This window comes from Erinaceus europaeus, chromosome 11 (assembly GCF_950295315.1).
Source record: "Erinaceus europaeus chromosome 11, mEriEur2.1, whole genome shotgun sequence".
Lineage (NCBI taxonomy): Eukaryota > Metazoa > Chordata > Mammalia > Eulipotyphla > Erinaceidae > Erinaceus > Erinaceus europaeus.
The window spans coordinates 18,204,733-18,224,008 of NC_080172.1; the positions used below are offsets into that span (position 1 = coordinate 18,204,733).

The 19,276-nt window shown below is 37.4% G+C and overlaps 1 protein-coding gene across 6 annotated transcripts in view; it reads right to left on the minus strand.

The window, feature by feature from the left end:
- ARB2A (ARB2 cotranscriptional regulator A) overlaps positions 1–19,276 on the minus strand; it is a 439,389-nt gene that overhangs the window by 207,570 nt on the left and 212,543 nt on the right. For all 6 annotated transcript variants that reach the window (XM_007531666.3, XM_007531665.3, XM_060201168.1 and 3 more), the window contains one exon: positions 15,030–15,149. In XM_007531666.3, coding sequence (XP_007531728.1) covers positions 15,030–15,149 — 120 coding nt within the window. The remainder of the gene's footprint in view (positions 1–15,029; positions 15,150–19,276) is intronic.

Sequence of the window (19,276 nt, forward strand, 5' to 3'; positions counted from 1 at the left end):
CGGTGAAACCTGCCAATATCCATGTCTAGCAGAGAAGCAGTTACAGAGCCAGACCTCCCATCTTCTGAACCCCATAAACAATGTTGGTCCATACTCCTAAAGGGATAAAAAAATAAGGAAAACTTCCAATGAAGGGGATTGGACACAGAACTCTGATGGTGGGAACTGTTTGGAATTGTACCCCTGCTATCTTACAGTCTTGTTCATTGTTATTAAATCACTAATAAAAGTATTTAAAAAGTGATACTGGAACTAGGTTACTTATTTATTTATTTGATAAACTGAGCAGTCATACAACAAAGGACATATACAAGCAAGTCTCACATATGTTTAATAAAATGTATAGGGCACCACTTTACACAGAAAGCCAGGGTTTCTATGTTGCTAGCTGATAGGCTTTATAATGAGAAAATCAACATTTATAATGATAGGGAGTCCTGGAATGTCTTATACATGCAAAGAAGTCAAGAAAAGGAATTTTTACTATAGGAAATAGTTGAGTATACTTTGTCTTTCTATCTGCCTCTGTTTTAGAAATATAAATGTCAAATTTTCTTCTATTTTTTATTTAATATAGTTACAATTTTAAAATATGTTAATCATCTGACTATTATAAAAATTTCACTGAAATAACAAATAGTATTTTTATTGTATTTTAATAACCTTAGTAATCCTCTTTTTGAAACATTCAAATTATTCATGGAAAGTTAATAACTTTGAACACACAAACATTTAAATGGGTAACCAATTTCTTCTGGAAGACAAGAGACTTACTCAATTGAATCAGCAGAAACAACTAAGTTTGGAGTTAGGGTTAGGTCTGACTGATTTCCTTGATTAACGATCATAACACCTTCATAGTGGATTTCCTGTATCCTCTGATCAATTCTCACTAGTGTTCCTTATAAGTTTCCAAACTTTCAGGGTGACAGAATATACCTCTTATTCACTCAAGCACACTGACTCTAGATGTCCCTGTTTTCCATGCTAACCAATCAATTTGTTCAATTTCACTTTGCTATATCTTGTGTCTCTATAAGGATACCCGGACCCTACTTTTTTTTTCATTCAGACTAAATACAGTATTATCTGAGATCTCTTTCTGATGACTCATTTTTTATCCATTCTAGGATCAATAAGTGTTTATTAAACATGGGCTTATTATAGGTCTAGTCAGCTTATATACAACAATGGCACAACTACAGAACATAAAGATTTTTCTATTTCTTGTCTGCCAAATATAAAAAGAATTTTGAGGTGACTTTAAACACCGAAAACTATGAATTAAACACCGAATAAGAGATTGGGGTCAATCATAACTAATGAAACAGAAAAGTAATTATCATTCTGGGTTTAGAGGAGACAAAGAAAAAAAAAAAAAAACAGTGTGCTTTAGAGTTCTATTTCCTGACAAAAAGCGTCTATTGGTTCACCAACAGAAAATTATTCATTAATACTTACCTCTGTACTAATACTATACCCTCCCCCAACTTTTACTTTATAGAGGAGAAAAAGAGAAAGATAGACAGACAGACAGACAGTGACTGCCTGTTCATCTGTGGAGTTCTGTTGCTATTGATGATGCTCACAAGAGGTGTCAAGGCTTGAACTTAAGACCTTATGCATGTTAAGTGTGAGCTCTACAAGGGGATCTATGCCTAGGCTCCTAATGGTATACTCTCAACTCAATATTAACTTGCTTCCCCTACACTCTGTTTACCTACCCCCCCACTGGATTTCAAATTGGTTTACAGTAATATAAGATTTTAGGAATATAATTTCACACCCATATATATGTGCATACAACTTATCCCATCCAGTACTTAACTCTCTACTACTTTAAGACAACTTTATGCTATTAATCTTTATGTCAGATAGTATAATAGCCTCTTGACTACTATCCCAAATCACAAACTGTCTTATTATAACACCTTTTTTGTGTGTGTCTGTTTCCATGTGCTTTTTAAGTAGACCATCACTTTCTTGGGGTTAGTGATCCATTATTCTAATCTGTTCCCCCCAGTACTTTTACAGAGTGAGGGGTGTTCAAATGAATAAACAAATGACTATTTTTAATAGAACTTTTCTAAACATTTCTTGTTTGGAGGGCATGAATTCATTCCTAACTCCATAAAACTATTTCTATAAAGTCAAGATTATATATTTATTGTAATCTAAATTCACTTAATGAAAAAGTGTTGAAAACTATAACAAAATATGAGGTGAGAGAGAACTGGCATACATATAAAGTGGAAGATCATTATGTGTCGTACATTGGAAAGAGAGCAGAAGGCTGATAGCCAAAGTACACAAAGAACTCACCAAATTCAAAAGTAAAAGGATATTGCACCAAAGTAAAGAACACTGGGGGGAGTGGTGCTTTAAGGTCCTGGTGCTGAGGGTGAAGGAGGAAGAAGTGGAGAATATAGACAGGCAGTTAAGAGGTTTTTTTGCAGAAAACTGAGAAATTTTATACATGTACCAACAATTTTATTTACTGTTTACTATAAACCGCTAATTCCCAAATAGAAATTAAAAAAGAAAAATTAAGGAAAGATATAGGCAGAGTCTTCTCCCTAGAAGATATCCAAAAGGCCAACAGATCTATGAAAAAATGCTAGTCACTGATGACCAGGGAAATGAAAATAAAAACAACACTGAGATACCACTTTACACCCTTGAGAAAGTCATACATTGGGGCCAGGTGGTGGTGCACCTGATTGAGCTCACGTGTTACAATGTGTAAGGACCCAGGTTCGAGTCCCAGGTTCCCACCTGCAGGCGGAAAGCTTTGCAAGTGGTGAAGAAGCAGGGCTGCAGATGTCTCTCTGCCTCCTTCCTCTCTATCCCCCTGCCCTTCTCTCTCGATTTCTGGCTGTTTCTATCTAGTAAATAAATAAAGGTAATGAAAAAAATTGTATAAAGAAAGTCATACATCAGAAAAGACAGAAACACGAACTGTTGAAGAGTCTGTGGAGGAAAAGGACTATCCCACATCACTGGTAGGAATGTAAGCTGGTCTAACCCTGTGGAAAACAGTCTGGAGATTCATCATAACACTAGAAATGGACCTACCTTATGACTTGGCAACCTCTCCCCTAGGGATAAACTCAGGGAAAACAAAATAAAGATACCTATACGAAAGGCCTATGCACGACTACATCCAAAGCAGTATAGTTTGCAATGGCTCAGGCTTGGAAGCAACCCAGATGTTCAACAACAGGTGAATGGCTAAGAAAGCTGTGGTACATATACACAATGGAAAACTATGCAGTTTTTTATTTTTTAATTTTTTTAAATGATGAGGTGATCTCCTCTGCAATCTTTTGGTCAGGACTTGAAGATATCATATTGTGTGAGACAAGCCAGAAAGAGACCAATACTGAATGATCTCACCCATAGGTGGTACTCAAGAATAAAAGAATAAAAAACAGAATAAAGAGTAAGGTAAAAAAACCATAAGGTAAAACTTGGACTGGGTGTCGTGTATTGCACCAAAGTAAAGGACTCTGAAGAGGGAGGGAAAAAGATGGGATGAAAGGGCACAGCGGTCCTGGTGTATGATGGGGTATGGGGCCCTAGGTTGGAGGAGCAAGTGTCTCTCAGACTCCTATAAAGGGATATGAGAGGTGTGCCTATGTGTTAAGGTCTATACTGTAAACCATTAACCCTTGGGTCTGATTAAAAAACAAGAAACAGAAAAAAATAATGTTTATATGTAGAAAATATACTTTCATGGTATAATCTGAAATATTGTTTAGATAATTAAGGTTGACGTTAGTAACTGGAAAAAAAAGTTAACAACCATAGTGAAAGTGTGCAGTTAAATTGCTGAACTGTCAAGCATGTGATGCCAACTTCAAGCCTTAGCATTGTATGTGCCAGAGCGCTTTGTGTGTATGTGTGCGCGTGTGTGTCCTATCTCTTCTCTTTCCTCATAAATAAATAAATACATATATAAATTTTAAAAAATATTTATTTATTCCCTTTGGTTGCCCTTGTTGTTTTATTGTTGTAGTTATTGATGTCGTTGTTGGATAGGACAGAGAGAAATGGAGAGAGGAGAGGAAGACAGAGGGGGAGAGAAAGACACCTGCAGACCTGCTTCACCGCCTGTAAAGCGACTCCCCTGCAGGTGGGGAGCCGGGGGCTCGAACTGGGATCCTTGCCCGTCCTTGCACTTTGTGCCACGTGTACTTAACCTGCTGTACTACTGCCCAACTCCCATACATTTTTTTAAAAGTTCACAGTGTCTCGGGGACAGCATACTGGTTATGCAAAAGACTTTTATGCCTGAAATTCTAAGGTCCTGGGTTCAGTCTCCAACATCATCATAAGCCAGAGCTGTGCAGTGCTCTGGTAAAAAATAAAAAAAAATATTCACAAGTTAAAAATCACAATTCCTATTAATAGTTTCCTCCCACCCTAACCCATTTCTTACCTGTGTGCTTAGGATAAACACTGGGTAATTAAATGACCTGCACATGGGTTAACTACCCACGTATGTTTTTTATAATCCTGATTGTTCTGTCTACTATTATATATAAACTCTTTCTCAGAGAAGACTCCATGTTTAAACCCCGTTAACTGTTGAAGGCTTAAAACATTTTTTACCCTGGGGGCTGGGCAGTGGCGTAGTGGGTTAAGTGCACATAAGGACTGGCATCAGGATCCCGGTTTGAGCCCCCAGCTCCCCACCTGCAGGGGAGTCTATCTTTCTCTCCCCCTCTCTGTCTTTCCCTCCTTTCTCAATTTCCCTCTGTTCTATCCAACAACAATGACAACAATAACAATAAATAACAACGACAAGGGCAACAAAAATGGGAAAAAATGGCCTCCAGGAGCAGTGGATTAGTAGTGCAGTGGTGTCCCAGTGATAGTCCTGGAGGGAAAAAAACCAAAAAAAACTTTTTACCCTTTTCCTGACAGCTGAATTGTTCTTTCCTTTCCTTCCTTATTTTAGGAAGAAGAGGTATACCATTTGCTCTGATACCTTGATTCTTCTATTTCCTAAACTACCTCTTGATTCAATCCTGAGCTTACCAGGCTTTTACCAGGCCTACCTGGTGCTAGTTAATCTGTCACTCCCTCCAAAGTCAATCTCTCCAAGTGTATAATTCTTCCTAAATCTATCCTGAAATCCAGCAACAAGATGTTTGTTCAGGGCTGGCTTCCATCCATGTTCCTTTAAGCTTTATTCTAACGTGGATCCAGTATGTTTGAGTCATTATAATGATCTCATTGAGAGATGACTATAAAGCTTACAGAACAGTAAAAACAGGGGGCCAGGCTGTGGTGCACCTGGTTAAGTTCTCGCATTACAGTGCACAAGGACACAAGGTTCAAGCCCCTGGTCCCTACCTGCAGGGGGAAAGCTTCATGAGTGGTGAAGTAGACCTTCAAGTGTCACTCTGCCTCTCTTCCTCCTTCTTCCATTTCAATTTTTCTGTCTCTATCTAATAATAAATCAGTAAAAAAAGCTTTTTTCCAAGGTGGAGACCCCAAATCTTCATTTGCAATATTTTTGCCTTTAGGCTCATGATTAGTTAACAGTTTGTTCTGCATTGTATTTTAACTCTTTTCAGCCACCAGATTCCAGATGATATCATGATGCTAACTCGACTTCCTTGGGCAAAGAACCCCACCATGTGTCTTGGAGCCCTACCTCCCCAAATCCCTGCCCAATAGGGAAAGAGAGAGACAGGCTGGGAGTATGGATCGACCTGCCAACGCCCATGTTCAGTGGAGAAGCAATTACAGAAGCCAGACCTTCCACCTTCTGCACCCCACTATGATCCTGGGTTCATACTCCCAGAGGAATAAAGAATATGGAGGCTATCAAGAAAGGGGATTGGATATAGAGTTCTGGGGGTGGGAACTGTGTGGAAATGTCCCCCTCTTATCCTGTAGTCTTTTCAATATTTCAATTTTATAAATATAAATAAATAAAAAAAAATTTTAAAGGAACAGTAAAAAATCAATAAATGTTTTTCTACAATCCCTTTTATAAAAAGTTTACAATAATAAGATATTCTGTCCTAACTGCACTAAAATAAAAATCTTTCACTGAGATCTTTTATAAAGCCAGTAGAAAAAAAAATTCTTCTAGATTTACCTCTAACAAATTAATGCCAATTTTTCGAGGTTCTTCTTAATATGGTATTGTGCTAATTTTTCCAGGCAGTGGTTTCATGATGTCTTTGTCTAATCAAAAAACTGTGCAGTCTCTCAGCAGCATGTGCAGACGCAGGGTAGTAAAATCTGGAAGCAGTTCAACTACGTAGATATTGAACAAGAAAGGCTCTTTCAAAGGCAGTGCTAATGGCATACTATGGATCTTTTATTTTATAAAACATCTCTTACTGAGGATTAATGAAAAATTTCTCCACTTTAGACTTTTGAAAAACTTTATATTGGTATAACTGAACTATATAAAAGTTAAGGCGCACACTAGGTCCTCAGTAAAATCAATCAAGAATGGAAATAATCACAAATAACATCACAATTAAGCAATGGATGCTACTTCTTATGATCAGTAACAAAAGGATATCGATTCTATTTCTACTTATTTTTATTAAACTGGACAGGGATCTTAAGCAAAAGCCAGAAAGTAAACAAAAAGCATTCAGATGGGAAAAAAGAGGCAAAAAACCCTAATTATATAGCCATGAAACAGAAAATACTAATAAATAATTTTATAAAAACAAAACTGTTAGAATGAATAGATCAGCTTAGCAAGGTAGCAGGATACAAGATCAATATACAAAAATCAGTTATCTCTTTCTTTTTTTCTCTCTCTCTCTCTCTCTTTTTTTTTTTTTGCCTCCAGGGTTGAACTGTGAATCCACTGCTCCTGTGGTCATTTTTTTGATAGGAAAGAGAGAAATTTGGAGGGGAAGGGAAGATAGAGATGGATAATGAAAAACAGACACCTGCAGACCTGCTTCACTACTTGTGAAGCAACCCCCTGTAGGTGGGGAACCGAGAGCTCGAACTGAGATCCTTGGCTGCGCTTCTTGCTATGAGCGCTTAACCCAGTGCACCACCACTCTTACCCTGTTATGTCTCTATACACCAGCAGTTAACAATCTGAAAATAAGATTAAAAGAAAATTTCATTGAGGGGGCTCAGTGGTGGTTCACCTGGTTAAACGCATGTATTACAATGCACAAGGACCCGGGTTTGAGCCCCCAGTCCCTGCCTACAGGAAGAAAGCTTTGTGAGTGGTAAAGCAGTGTTGCGGGTGTCTCTCTCTGTTTCTCTCCCTCTGTATCTCCCCTTCCTCTCTCTATTTCTGGACACCTCTATCCAATAAATAAATAAAGGTTAAATTTTTTCATTTAGAATAACATAAAACAGAATGATCTTACTTATGGGTGAAACTTAAGAAGCATGGAGAGTAAAGCATAAGTGAAAGTAGTACTGGGTGAAGAAGGACTCCAGAAAAGGATGAGGGATAAGATGGAGGGGTGCTGGGTTCCTGGGACAGGCTGATGGAAAAGGTTGGGGGGTCAGTGTTTTGCAGATGGGGAGATGAGAGGTTGTACCTTTATGTGAACAACTAAGTTGTACACCACAAACTTCCTTGAAAAAAAGTAGGAAAAAGAGAGACTAGAATAAAGCAAAAAATAAAACATAGCATCAAAAAGAATAAAATACTTGGGGGTTAAGTGCACGTGGTGCTAAGCGCAAGGACCAGCACAAGGATTCTGGTTTGAACAACCCCACTCCCCACCTGCAGGGAAGTCGCTTCACAGGCGGTGAAGCAGGTCTGCAGGTGTCTTTCTCTCCCCTTCTCTGTCTTCCTCTCCTCTATTTCTCTCTGTCCTATCCAACAATGACAACATCAATAACAACAACAATAATAACTACAACAATAAAACAACAAGGGCAACAAAAGAGAATAAATAAATAAATATTAAAAAAAGGAAAAAAAGAATAAAATACTCGGGAATAAATATAGCAAAAGAAGCACAAGACTTGTACACTGAGAACAGAAACCATTTTCAAAATAAGATGCAAAAATATGAAGTCAAGGGGGTCGGACGGTGGCGTAGTGGGTTAAGCGCATGTGGCGCAAAGCGCAGGGACGGGCGTAAGGATCCCGGTTCGAGCCCCCGGCTCCCCACCTGCAGGGAAGTCGCTTCACAGGCGGTGAAGCAGGTCTGCAGGTGTCTATCTTTCTCTCCCCTTCTCTGTCTTCCCCTCCTCTCTCCATTTCTCTCTGTCCTATCCAACAACGAATTGCGTCAACAAGGGCAATAATAATAACCACAACGAAGCTACAACAAGGGCAACAAAAGGGGGAAAAAATGGCCTCCAGGAGCGGTGGATTCATGGTGCAGGCACCGAGCCCAGCAATAACCCTGGAGGAGGAAAAAAAAAAAAAAACTAAAAAAAAAAAAAAAAAAATGAAGTCAAATCCCTTGTTCATTGATAAGAAGACTTACTATTATGGGGCCAGGCAGTGGTGCACCTGGTTAAGTGAACACATTACAGAGCGTAAGGACCCAGGTTCAAGCCCCTGGTCCCCACCTGTAGGGGGGAAGCTTCATGAATGGTGAAATAGGGCTGCAGATGTCTCTCTCTCTCCCTCTCTATCTCCCCCCTCTTGATTTCTCTCTGTCTTCATCCAATAAATAAACAACATAAAAAGTTTAAAAAATTAAAAAAGACTTACTATTATTATGATGACTATATATTTAATCCCAATTTGAACACCCCTCTTTGGAGATACTGAAAATTGATCTTAAAATTCACACAGAAACTCTAAGGATCTATATCTCAAAAAAATCTTTTTTAAAAAAGAGAGAGAGAAAGTTAGAAGAGCCACATTTCCCAACTTTAAAATTTACTAATATACTATTACAATAAAACAATATGGTAATGACATAAGGATATGAATATACAACAATGAAACAGAATTGAGAGTATAGAAGCAAATACTTGTATTTATAGTCAGAGATATAAGGAAGAATCATATTTTAAAATAAAAGACAAGAAAATAGAATTTCCACATTTAGAAGAATTGAATTGGACTCTATAAAATGTACAAAAATTAATTCAAGCACATAAACTACACATTTTGAACTTCACCGAAAATTGTACTTTTAAAGGACCTCATTGAGATAGTGGAGAGACAGCTCGTAGATTGCTTTTTAAAAAAATATATTTTATTTTGGATATATATATATATATATATATATATATAGAGAGAGAGAGAGAGAGAGAGAGCACTTGAGAGAATGGGAAGAGGGAGAAGGAAAAGTGGTGTAGATAGCATAAGAGTTATGCAAACAGACCCTCATGCCTGAGGCTTCAAGGTCCCAAGCTCAATCCCCATACTATCATAAGCCACAGATGAGTAGTGCTCTGGTAATAAACAAACAAACAAAAAAATAAAAACAGAGGGAGAGAGGGAGAGGGATAGGGAGAGGGAGAGAGAGAGAGAGAGAGAGAGAGATCTGTAACATTGCTTCACCACTTGTAAAGCTTCTCCCATTCCCATGCTGGTAGGGACCAGGGGCTTGAACCAGGTTACTCTGACATTGTAACATGTGCAATCTACCAGATACACCATCAGCCATATCTGGGGCAAATATTTAAAAATAGGATACAAATGTTTTTAAATCTTACATACAAAAAAGCAAACTTATAGCTAGAATATATATGAAGCTCTTAGAAGTCGACCATAAAAGGGAAGTACTAATAAAAACTAGGCAAGGAATTTTAATAACACTTCTCCAAAGACCTAATGGTCAATAAGCACATTAGAAAGAAATGAAAATTAAGGACAAAAGACTGGCTAACCTGACAACGGCCCTTTTGGCCACTATCAGGTCACCCCATCACTTGGGGTTCTAGACAGAGAATCCCTGGATTCCCCGATAGATAATATAGGCCTAGACCTCTGATAGCTCCCTCTATCACTGGTCACACCTACCGAGAACATCATTATAAGCCCTTTTGTGGCATTCTTGAGGACTGTACCCTCAGTATGAACTGGCAATGGTAGGGACTGCCCCACACCCAGAAGGGAGGCTGAGTCAGCCTACTATGTACACATGAATATTCCCCCATCCTTCTGTATCTGCCTGGTATTCATGTTACTTACTCTTTATCTGATGGGTCTGCATTGCATTCATATCTACTCCTTCGGGGCCTCCATATGGGGATGGGTGTACTGTTTCCATTTCTTCTTGATTCAGTTCTCTGAATCTCTCCTTTATTGTGCTATTCTTTTTTCTAAAGATTAATTTATTTCCATCATAAGAGAGTGAGCATAGGAGCACTCAGTTCAGGCACGTGCATCACCATAAACAGAAGCAATATGGATAGGGACCCTTAGGTGTATAAGCTTGTGCTCTACTCCTAAACTAATCTCCTGAGCCTCCCTTGACAGCTCTCATGTGTGCTTCTGTACCTCTTTGACTAATTTATGTTGGTTAAAGCCATTCATTGGATCTTCCTTGGATTCTTGCAAATAATTCCTAAATGTAGTAACATCAACCATCAAAATACAGTATCTATAGTGTATGCATGGCTTAAAATGCAATTGAGTAGAGGAGACAAACTAATATAAGCTCTGGTTCCTTTTAAAGGAGCTTACAGAATAGAGATGTTAAATTGTTTCCATATAAAATGACTAGAGAATTAAGATGACATTCCATTCAAGTTGTGATTATTCCTTACAAATAACATGCTATGCATACCATATAGGCAACGAATCAGAAATTCAAGTTATATACAAAAGGCAATCTATTTTCACAGAATTACCTATCTTAAAGAAGTGCTTCCGACCTGAATTACTCTGATACTATTACAACTCAATTTTTCTTTAGTTTATCTCCTTTATTCTGTTTCTCCTTAATTTCTGATTCCCAGCAAACCAACCTTTAGCTCATCACATGATTAATATAAGCAGCTACCCTGTCAATACCCTATTACTTTGTACTTTGTAGACAAAATGCAAATAATTCTTCTTTAAGATGCTAGTTTCTAAAAGTGAACGAAAGAACGAAAGAAATAACAAATTCCTTTAGTTCTTTCCAGTTTCTCTTCCATGTAAATTAAAATCATGCTCTAGGCAATTTTAATAGATCCACTCAGACTAGACTGAGGTCGAGCTTCCTCACACAGCTATGTCCAAAAACTAGTCCTCTATCAGACTGCTGAAGGTCAGTTTAGGCTGCCTGGAGGCTACTGAGCCCAGCATGGAACAAAGGCAGGAAAATAGAGTTCCCTCACTCCTTAATTCACATGCAAGTGAGGTGCCAATCAAGTGCTGACAGGCATGGAGACACCAAAATCAAAAAGTTGGTAGAGATACACTTTCTAAAGAAGCAGTTTTTACTCATTTCTAAGAGATGCTTTTTTAATAGTGGTTGTGAACGCATCAATAAAAAAAAGGAAAAGCAAATTCAAATAATAAGAAAATCACTTATTTTTTTTATCAATTGGGATAATTCAGTAAATTAACAAAACAGTTACTAAAAATGTTTAATGTGTTTTATTCAGAAAAGAAATCTGAACGTAGATTGATTTGTCCTGCACTGCAAATAGAGAAGGGGAAGTGAACTGAGATTGGAAATGATATTGACAAGGAAAGCTAATTTACTTTCAAATAAAAGAGAAATTAAGGTTACTTAAAGTTGGGGAGTCAGGAGGTAGCGTGGCAGAATAATTTTGAAAATAAATTTCTATTTATAATTTATTCATCAAGAGAAATTTTACAATCTAAGATAGGATTTAATTGCCATATAAAAACCCTTTTTTTCAAAAATTAACTTGTTTTCAGATAACTCTAAACAGTAATAGGTATAGACAGATTTTCGTTTTCTTTTTTAATCTTCAGACAGAGGGAAATAAGCAGAGCACCACTCCACTGTTCACGAGGCCCTGGATGGTGCTCCCAGGTGAAAATTGGGCTTGAAACTGGGTCCTTCACATATTACAAAGTATGCATTCTACCAGGTGAGATATCTTCCTGCCCCTATTATAGGAAAGTGTAATATATATAGCAGGTGGCTAAGGGCATTTTACAATAGTTTCTGACTGGTACCTGTTATTATTATTTTGTTTTCACTCGAGAGGACAGAGAGAAATTAAGAGGAGGTGGGGGATAAGGAGAGATTGAGAAAGATAGACACCTGCAGACCAGCTTCACCGCTTGTGAAGCATACCTGCTGCAGGTGAGGAGCTCAGGATTTGCACCAGGTCCTTGTGCATATCCTCAAGCAGAGTACTATGGGCACTTAACCGGGTGAACCACTGCCTGGTCTCCATGGTACCTGTTTTTAATTAATAAGCACTACTACATTTATTGGTGAATGTATACAGGTTACATTACAGTTTACATTAATATTTCTCTTCCTAAAATTTATGGCCTAAAAAAAGAATGACAATTTGCATTACTTGTATGAGAAAGAGAGAAAGACAGTACGAATGCATTCAAGCATGATGGTATGTAGTAGGACTGTTCTATAAGCTGTGTGTGCGAATGCATGTGCGTGTGTGTAGTATTGAATAAAGAGTAAAATTTGATGAGCTAAATTTAACAGAGATCCTAATAAACTATTCAGACAAAAAAAACCAAAACACCCAACTGATCCATAATATATTCACTTTCGTATGAAATTAATGTTAAAATTTTGAATCCATATAAAAGCTAATCTTATATATTACAATTAGGCTGAAAAATTCTGAGAATAAATACTTGTCAACATATTTCCAACAGCACAACTTTCCCTCTAAGGCAAGTGAGAAAAATTGGAAAAGAATATTATTCAGGGATATTTAAAGGGAAAGGACTTATACATGTCAATCTTTTTGTTTAATATTGTTATTTCTTAACAATGCTTCTGTGGTTAAAACATAATGGCCTTAAATATATTAATCAAGCTTTGTCAAAGTTGTATGTGAAATGCATTAGTGTACAATGCTACTGTACACTAGAGGATTCTGTTTTATTAGGTCAGGGGCTACTTTTTCTTTTGTTGCCACAATCTATATGTTCCTAACATGTAACCCCATCAAAGAAGCGATTGTCACTGATATTTTGAAATCTAAACAAGGTATGCTACATTAAATAGACTTCTCAGTCCTGGCGTTGCCTGACAGATATGTGATGTGCCAGTGGTTATATTCTATCCTCCTCCCATGTGTGCACCTCCTGCAGAGATAGCAGACTACAGAAGCTGACCCTTACTGAGACCATCTTGTCTCTCTGACAAAGCTCCTTTTTAACTTCTTACTTACTGGTTACTTCCTGTGATGGAGAAAAACTTTAGCTCAGCTTGTGATAATTTCACAGGCCCTGAGGACCCTGACCCTAATAGCCTCAAGGTCAGAAGTCAAGTCTTGTTCTAAAACATCTGTGTGCTTTATATTAAAGTGGAACAAAAGTGGAGAAACATCCACCAGTGTGACACAAGCAGGACAGGCAAAATAGAACCGACACACTGATCATCTGTTACTTTGGCATCCTAAATTCATTTTTAAAATCATTCAATTCACTTAAATTCCAAATGTGATGTACAACATGTTTTTATAGACCAGCATAAAGTCCAAAAGTGGGAACTTATTTCACAGAAATCTGAAGTTTGACCATTCCTGCAGGCAATGTTCACACTTTTAAAGTCTCATACACACAAGTATATATGAGCTCCCTTAAGATGGTCACCGTATTTAAAGGCGTTCAACAAAACCACTAGAAAATAATTTCTGAAAGTTGAAATCAATTTAAGAAATATACAATTTGACTTATTTATTTATTTATTTAAAGTAACAGCCTGGGGGGCCGGGTGGTAGCACAGCAGGTTAAGGATCCCAGTTGGAGCCTCCGGCTCCCCACCTGCAGCGGGGTCACTTCACAAGCAGTGAACCAGTTCTGCAGGTCTCTGTCTGTCTTCCCCTCCTCTCTAAGTCTCTCTCTGTCCTATCCAACAACAACAGTAATAACAACAATATTAACAAAAATGGGAAAAGTAGCCTCCAGGAGCAAAAAAAAAAAAAGTATTAGCATGTGTAGATGTAGGTCAGCTAAAGTAATCTCAGATGTCATAACCAGCTTTATCTCTATATCATGTGGGCAAGCAGTTATAAGGTATGGGAAGGTGAGAGAATTTAGATAATTTCTCTGCCAAAATGAAGTTTTCGATGTAAAAACTTTGACAGTGTTATGCCTGTCGTGAAATTTAAAGTTATTTGGACTTATTTATGAGATATACTTTTGTCAAATTAATCACTTTATTAAAGCATTGGTATTTCCTTGGGCTCACCAGTGCTTCATTAGTATATGCTTATATGCTTCATTAGTATATGCTTATATGCTTCATTAGTATATGCTTAACACATTACTAAAGCCACTCTTCACAACTCATGTTGTACTTGTAATATTGCATGTAAGGCAGACAAATTCAAAATATAGTTCTTTTTTTTTCTCATACACATAATCTTTACTCAAAGGGTCAGATCATTTTTAAATGTCAAAGATTTTTATGCCTATCTATGAGTTTCACAACTGAAGTACATTAATGAAAACTTTTGATACATCTTATACTGGTTACATAGCTTCTGATAACTTGTAAAGAAAAAGGTCAAAGATTAGCAAATTATTCCCAAGTATTCAAAGGGTCCCTGGAAAATTTAGACACTTTACAAATAATATATGCTTTAATAGAGTACACAGAAAACAGGAAAAATAAGTATCACAAAATGTATGAAAACTGGAATTTTAATGTAGCAATTGTGGTGTGTCATTAAGGCCCAAACTTTCTCATTAGCATTGAGAAGCTCTACTGCAATAAAACTAGTATACTCTTTTACTCATAGTGAAATTATTTACTCTAAACATTTTACTTTCACCCTATGTGAAATAATTTAAAGTAATGAAAACCGTGTTGTATGGTCTCTCTCTGTCTCTGTCTCTCTTTCTCTCTGTCTAAAAAGTCAGTCCAGAGCAATGAAGCACTAGTAAGGACAAACAAAACAAGGTAAAACAAACAACAACCAAAAATTTCTGTACTTACCAGTTCAACGAAAGCAAGTCCTCCATAGCTGTGAGCAACAAAAAACACATTTTCAGCAGCAGATTGGGCTATGAAATGGTCCCACACATAGATGGCATGTTCTTCAGGAGAACCATTCTCCTAAAAAGAAAATAAATATATTACCTCCTATACCTGTTATCACAGTGATAAAAAATTAAGTATATATACTTAGCACTTATGGTTATAATTCCTTCAAAATTATAACAGCACAGAAAATTCAAATTAGAGAACTAGTATTAAACTATTAGTAATTATAATTTCACTTAATGAAACAAAATATTTAAGATGAACACATATTTTTAATTAATTAATTTTTTTTTTTGCCTCCAGGGTTATCGTTGGGGCTTGGTGCCTGCACTACGAATCCACTGCTCTTGGAGGCTATTTTTTTTCCTTTTGTTTCTCTTGTTGTTTATTATTGTTGTTATTATTGTTGTGACTGCTATAGTTGTTGGACAGGACAGAGAGAAATTGAGAGAGGAGGGGAAGACAGAGAGGGAGACAAAGACATACACCTGCAGACCTGCTTCACCACTTGTTAAGTGATCCCCCTGCAGGTAGGGAGCCACCTCTAGAACCGGGATTCTTAGGCTGGTCCTTGCGCTTTGCGCCATGCAAGCTTAACCCACTGAGCTACTGCCCGCCCCCAATTCATTTAATTTTAATGCAGTTTTAGGGATGAATTTATAGCCTTGTGCAAGTGAGATTTAATGCTGAACTGCCTCCCAGACCTATTTTTTAAATTTTATTTTTTTATTGATTTAATAATGATTGACAAGACCGTAGGATAAGAGGGGTACAATTCCACACAATTCCCACCACCAGAGTTCTGTATCCCATTCCCTCTATTGGAAGCTTTCCTGTTCTTTATCCCTCTGGGAGGATGGACCCAGGATCATTATGGGGTGCAGAAGGTGGAAGGAAGGTCTGGTTTCTGTAATTGCTTCTCCACTAGACATAGGCATTGACAGGTCAATCCACGCTCCCAGCCTGTCTCTCTCTTTTCCTAGTGGGGTGGGGGTCAGGGGCGGTGGGGATCCAGGACACACTGGTGGGGTCATCCATCCAGTGAAGTCAGGTTCACAGTCATGGTAGCACTTGAAACTTGGTGTCTGAAAAAGCATTAATATATAAAGCAGAACAAATCTTTTAATAATCAGGAATCTAGACGTAAGATTATAGCCGATGAGATTTGGTGTCTCCATTTTGGAAAAATCTAGTAGGTCTCTTTTAAGCATATTCAAGGGGCCCATGACTTGAATAATTTTTCCTAGCCTGACAGCTAACATGTAGGTGGACCAAAGGCACTGCCAGACTGATTTTTTAACCTTATTTATTTATTTATTTATTTATTTATTATTTTTTAAACTGTAAGGGGATCGTGGAGGAGAGAGACACACAGCACAGCTTCACCATCTATGGAATTATCTCATTGCTGTCCACAGTTTTTCCTGTGATACCAGCTATTGAACCTCAGGAGCTCACAAATGGTAAGATATGCACTTGACTTGTTGAGCCATCTTTTTTTTTTTTTAAATGTTATCTTTATCTACTTGATAGAGACAGCCAAAAATCAAGAGGATATAGAGAAAGAAGGAGACAGAGAGAGACCTGCATTGTTTCACTATTTGTGAAGCTTTTCCCCTGCAGGTAGGGATCAGGGGCTTGAACCTGGATCTTTGCGCATTATAACGTGTGCTCAACCAGGTGCGCGACCAGCTGGCCCTCCTGTTGAGCCATCTTCCAAGCCCTAAACCCACCTAAAAAAATTTTTTAAGGGCCAGGAAGTGGCTCACATGGTAGAGCACACATATTAACATAAATGAGAACTCAGGTTCAAGTCCCCAGACACCACGTGGGAGCAATGGCAGGGGAAAGCTTCACGAGTGGTGTTGTGATGTCTCTCCTCTATTTCTACCTTTCACCCATCTACAAAAGGGTGAGTAAAAATGATCATCTGGATTAGTGGAGTCGTGAATTCAGTGAACCCCGCCAATCATCCTGGTGGCAGTCAAAATAATAAACTTTTTAAACGTAGCACCGTGGAATGAACTCAGGGACTCCCACATGCACAGTACCACTGTGTAGCTTCCCCTGTCCAATTTTCTTTATTTAAAAAAAAAGTTAATAAATGTGGACCTAGAGCCATGTGAAAAGAAAGTTCCTACTTATTTTTTATCATCTTTTATTTATTTATTGGATAGAGACAGGCAGAAATTGAGAGAAAGAGGAGAAAGATAGAGAGACACGTGCAGCACTATTTCATCACTTGTGAAGCTTTCCCCCTGCAGGTGGGGACTAGGGGCTTGAATATGTGTGCTCAACCAGGTGCACCACCACCCGGCCCCTTCTGTCCAATATTCTTTTCATTATTTTTGAGAGAGAAAGATAGATTAAGAGAAAAGAGAGATACCACAGTACCACATCAAGACCCATGGGATTCTCTCTGTGTCTACTATGATGCTTCCATGGTGTATCATGACTCAGATCCTGTCCCTTGCATCTGGTAAAGAGGGCTTTACTGGGTGAGTTATCTCCAGGCCTGACTTTTTTTTTTTTTAAAAGACAGTATTAAGGAGAAATTTTATTCAGAGTATATTTGAGATAGTAGATCTAAGACATTAGAATTGCGTTTGCTTGGTGTTGTGTTGTGTTTATTTTGTTTTTTCCACAGCACTGTTAGACTCTGGCTGAGTGCAGTGCAGGGGATTGAAACTGGGCCCTCAGAGTCTCAGGCATGAGGGTCTGTTTGCATAACCATTATGCTAGAACATCACCTACCTGACATTAGAATTGTATAGCAGCAAGTTGTAGTGGTTTTAAAATAAAACACTGTAGCATTAAATGATTCAATTACATTTTTGTAATTATAACTGAAAATATTTATATTATACATATATCCAGATAATATTGTTTACAAATTTTAAGTATATTTATAAGGTTAAAATAATCAGAAGAATAACAAATATTTTCCATTTAAATAATTTTTTCCTTAACAGCATTTTCCAATAGATTTATTTATATAACTGGTGAAAATAAACCCTGGGGTTTTTACATTTCTCTTAACTCACTACACCCTAAATAATGTATGTATACTACTTTATTTCTGAAAGTTCTTAATCATTTCATTGTGTTGAATTATTTCTATAGCTGTGGTTAAAGCTAAAATAGAAGTATCATGAGAAGGAAAAAGAAGACATTCAAAGAATTAAATAATATTCATCAATAAGCAAACTTCTAGAAAAAGTAAAACATCTTGAAATGCTTTATGTGAACATATCTTGGAAGGTTTAAAATCAAAAGACTCCAGAGCCAGGTGGTGGTACACCTAGTTGAGCACACATGTTATAGTGTGCAAGGACCCAGGTTCGAGTCCCCGATCCCCACCTGCAGGGAAAAAACTTTGCAAGTAGTGAAGCAGGGCTGCAGGTGTCTCTATCCCCTACCCTCTTGATTTCTATACAATAAATAAATAAAGATAATAAAAAAATAAAATCAAAAGGCTCCTTAGGAATGTCACAGTGTCATGTAATGCCTATAATTATTTACATTATCCTCTGTAAAAGTTCTATATTATATGAACATTCATATAAATGACTTCATTTTCCACCTGGAAGATACTGTTCTCTAATGGTTATACCTTCTATATGTTACTTTCTATTGTGAGCTCTAGAACTGTATATTCAATTACTTAACTGTATATTCAATTATCCTCTTCTTTGGATGACCGAAGATTCTGCAAAATCAGTTAACCCAACATTACCAAAATTTCTTCCACAAAACTATCACTGTCATTTCTCCCCATCATCAGCTGAAACGTGAGCATTAGTTTTCCCTCTAACTCAAATACTACACCAAAATAATCATTGAAATTACATGGTCCTTTCCCTGTCTTTCAAATCTTTCTAGTTTTTTCCATTTTCATTTCTTCTGGCTTAGTTCAAGTTAATACACCTTCTATTATAGTCCACATGGGACATGCTCAAGGATAGACCATATGTGAGGCCATATAGACAGTGTCAGCAAATTCAAGAGCATTGAAATCATCCCAAGCATCTTCTCAGACCACAGTGGAATTAAACTAACATTTAACAACAAAGAAAAAAGTTAGTAAGTCCCAAAACATGGAAACTCAACAGTACACTATTCAGGAACTACTGGGTCAAAGAGAAAATTAAGGAAGAAATTAAAATGTTTATAGAATCAAATGAAAATGAAGACACAAG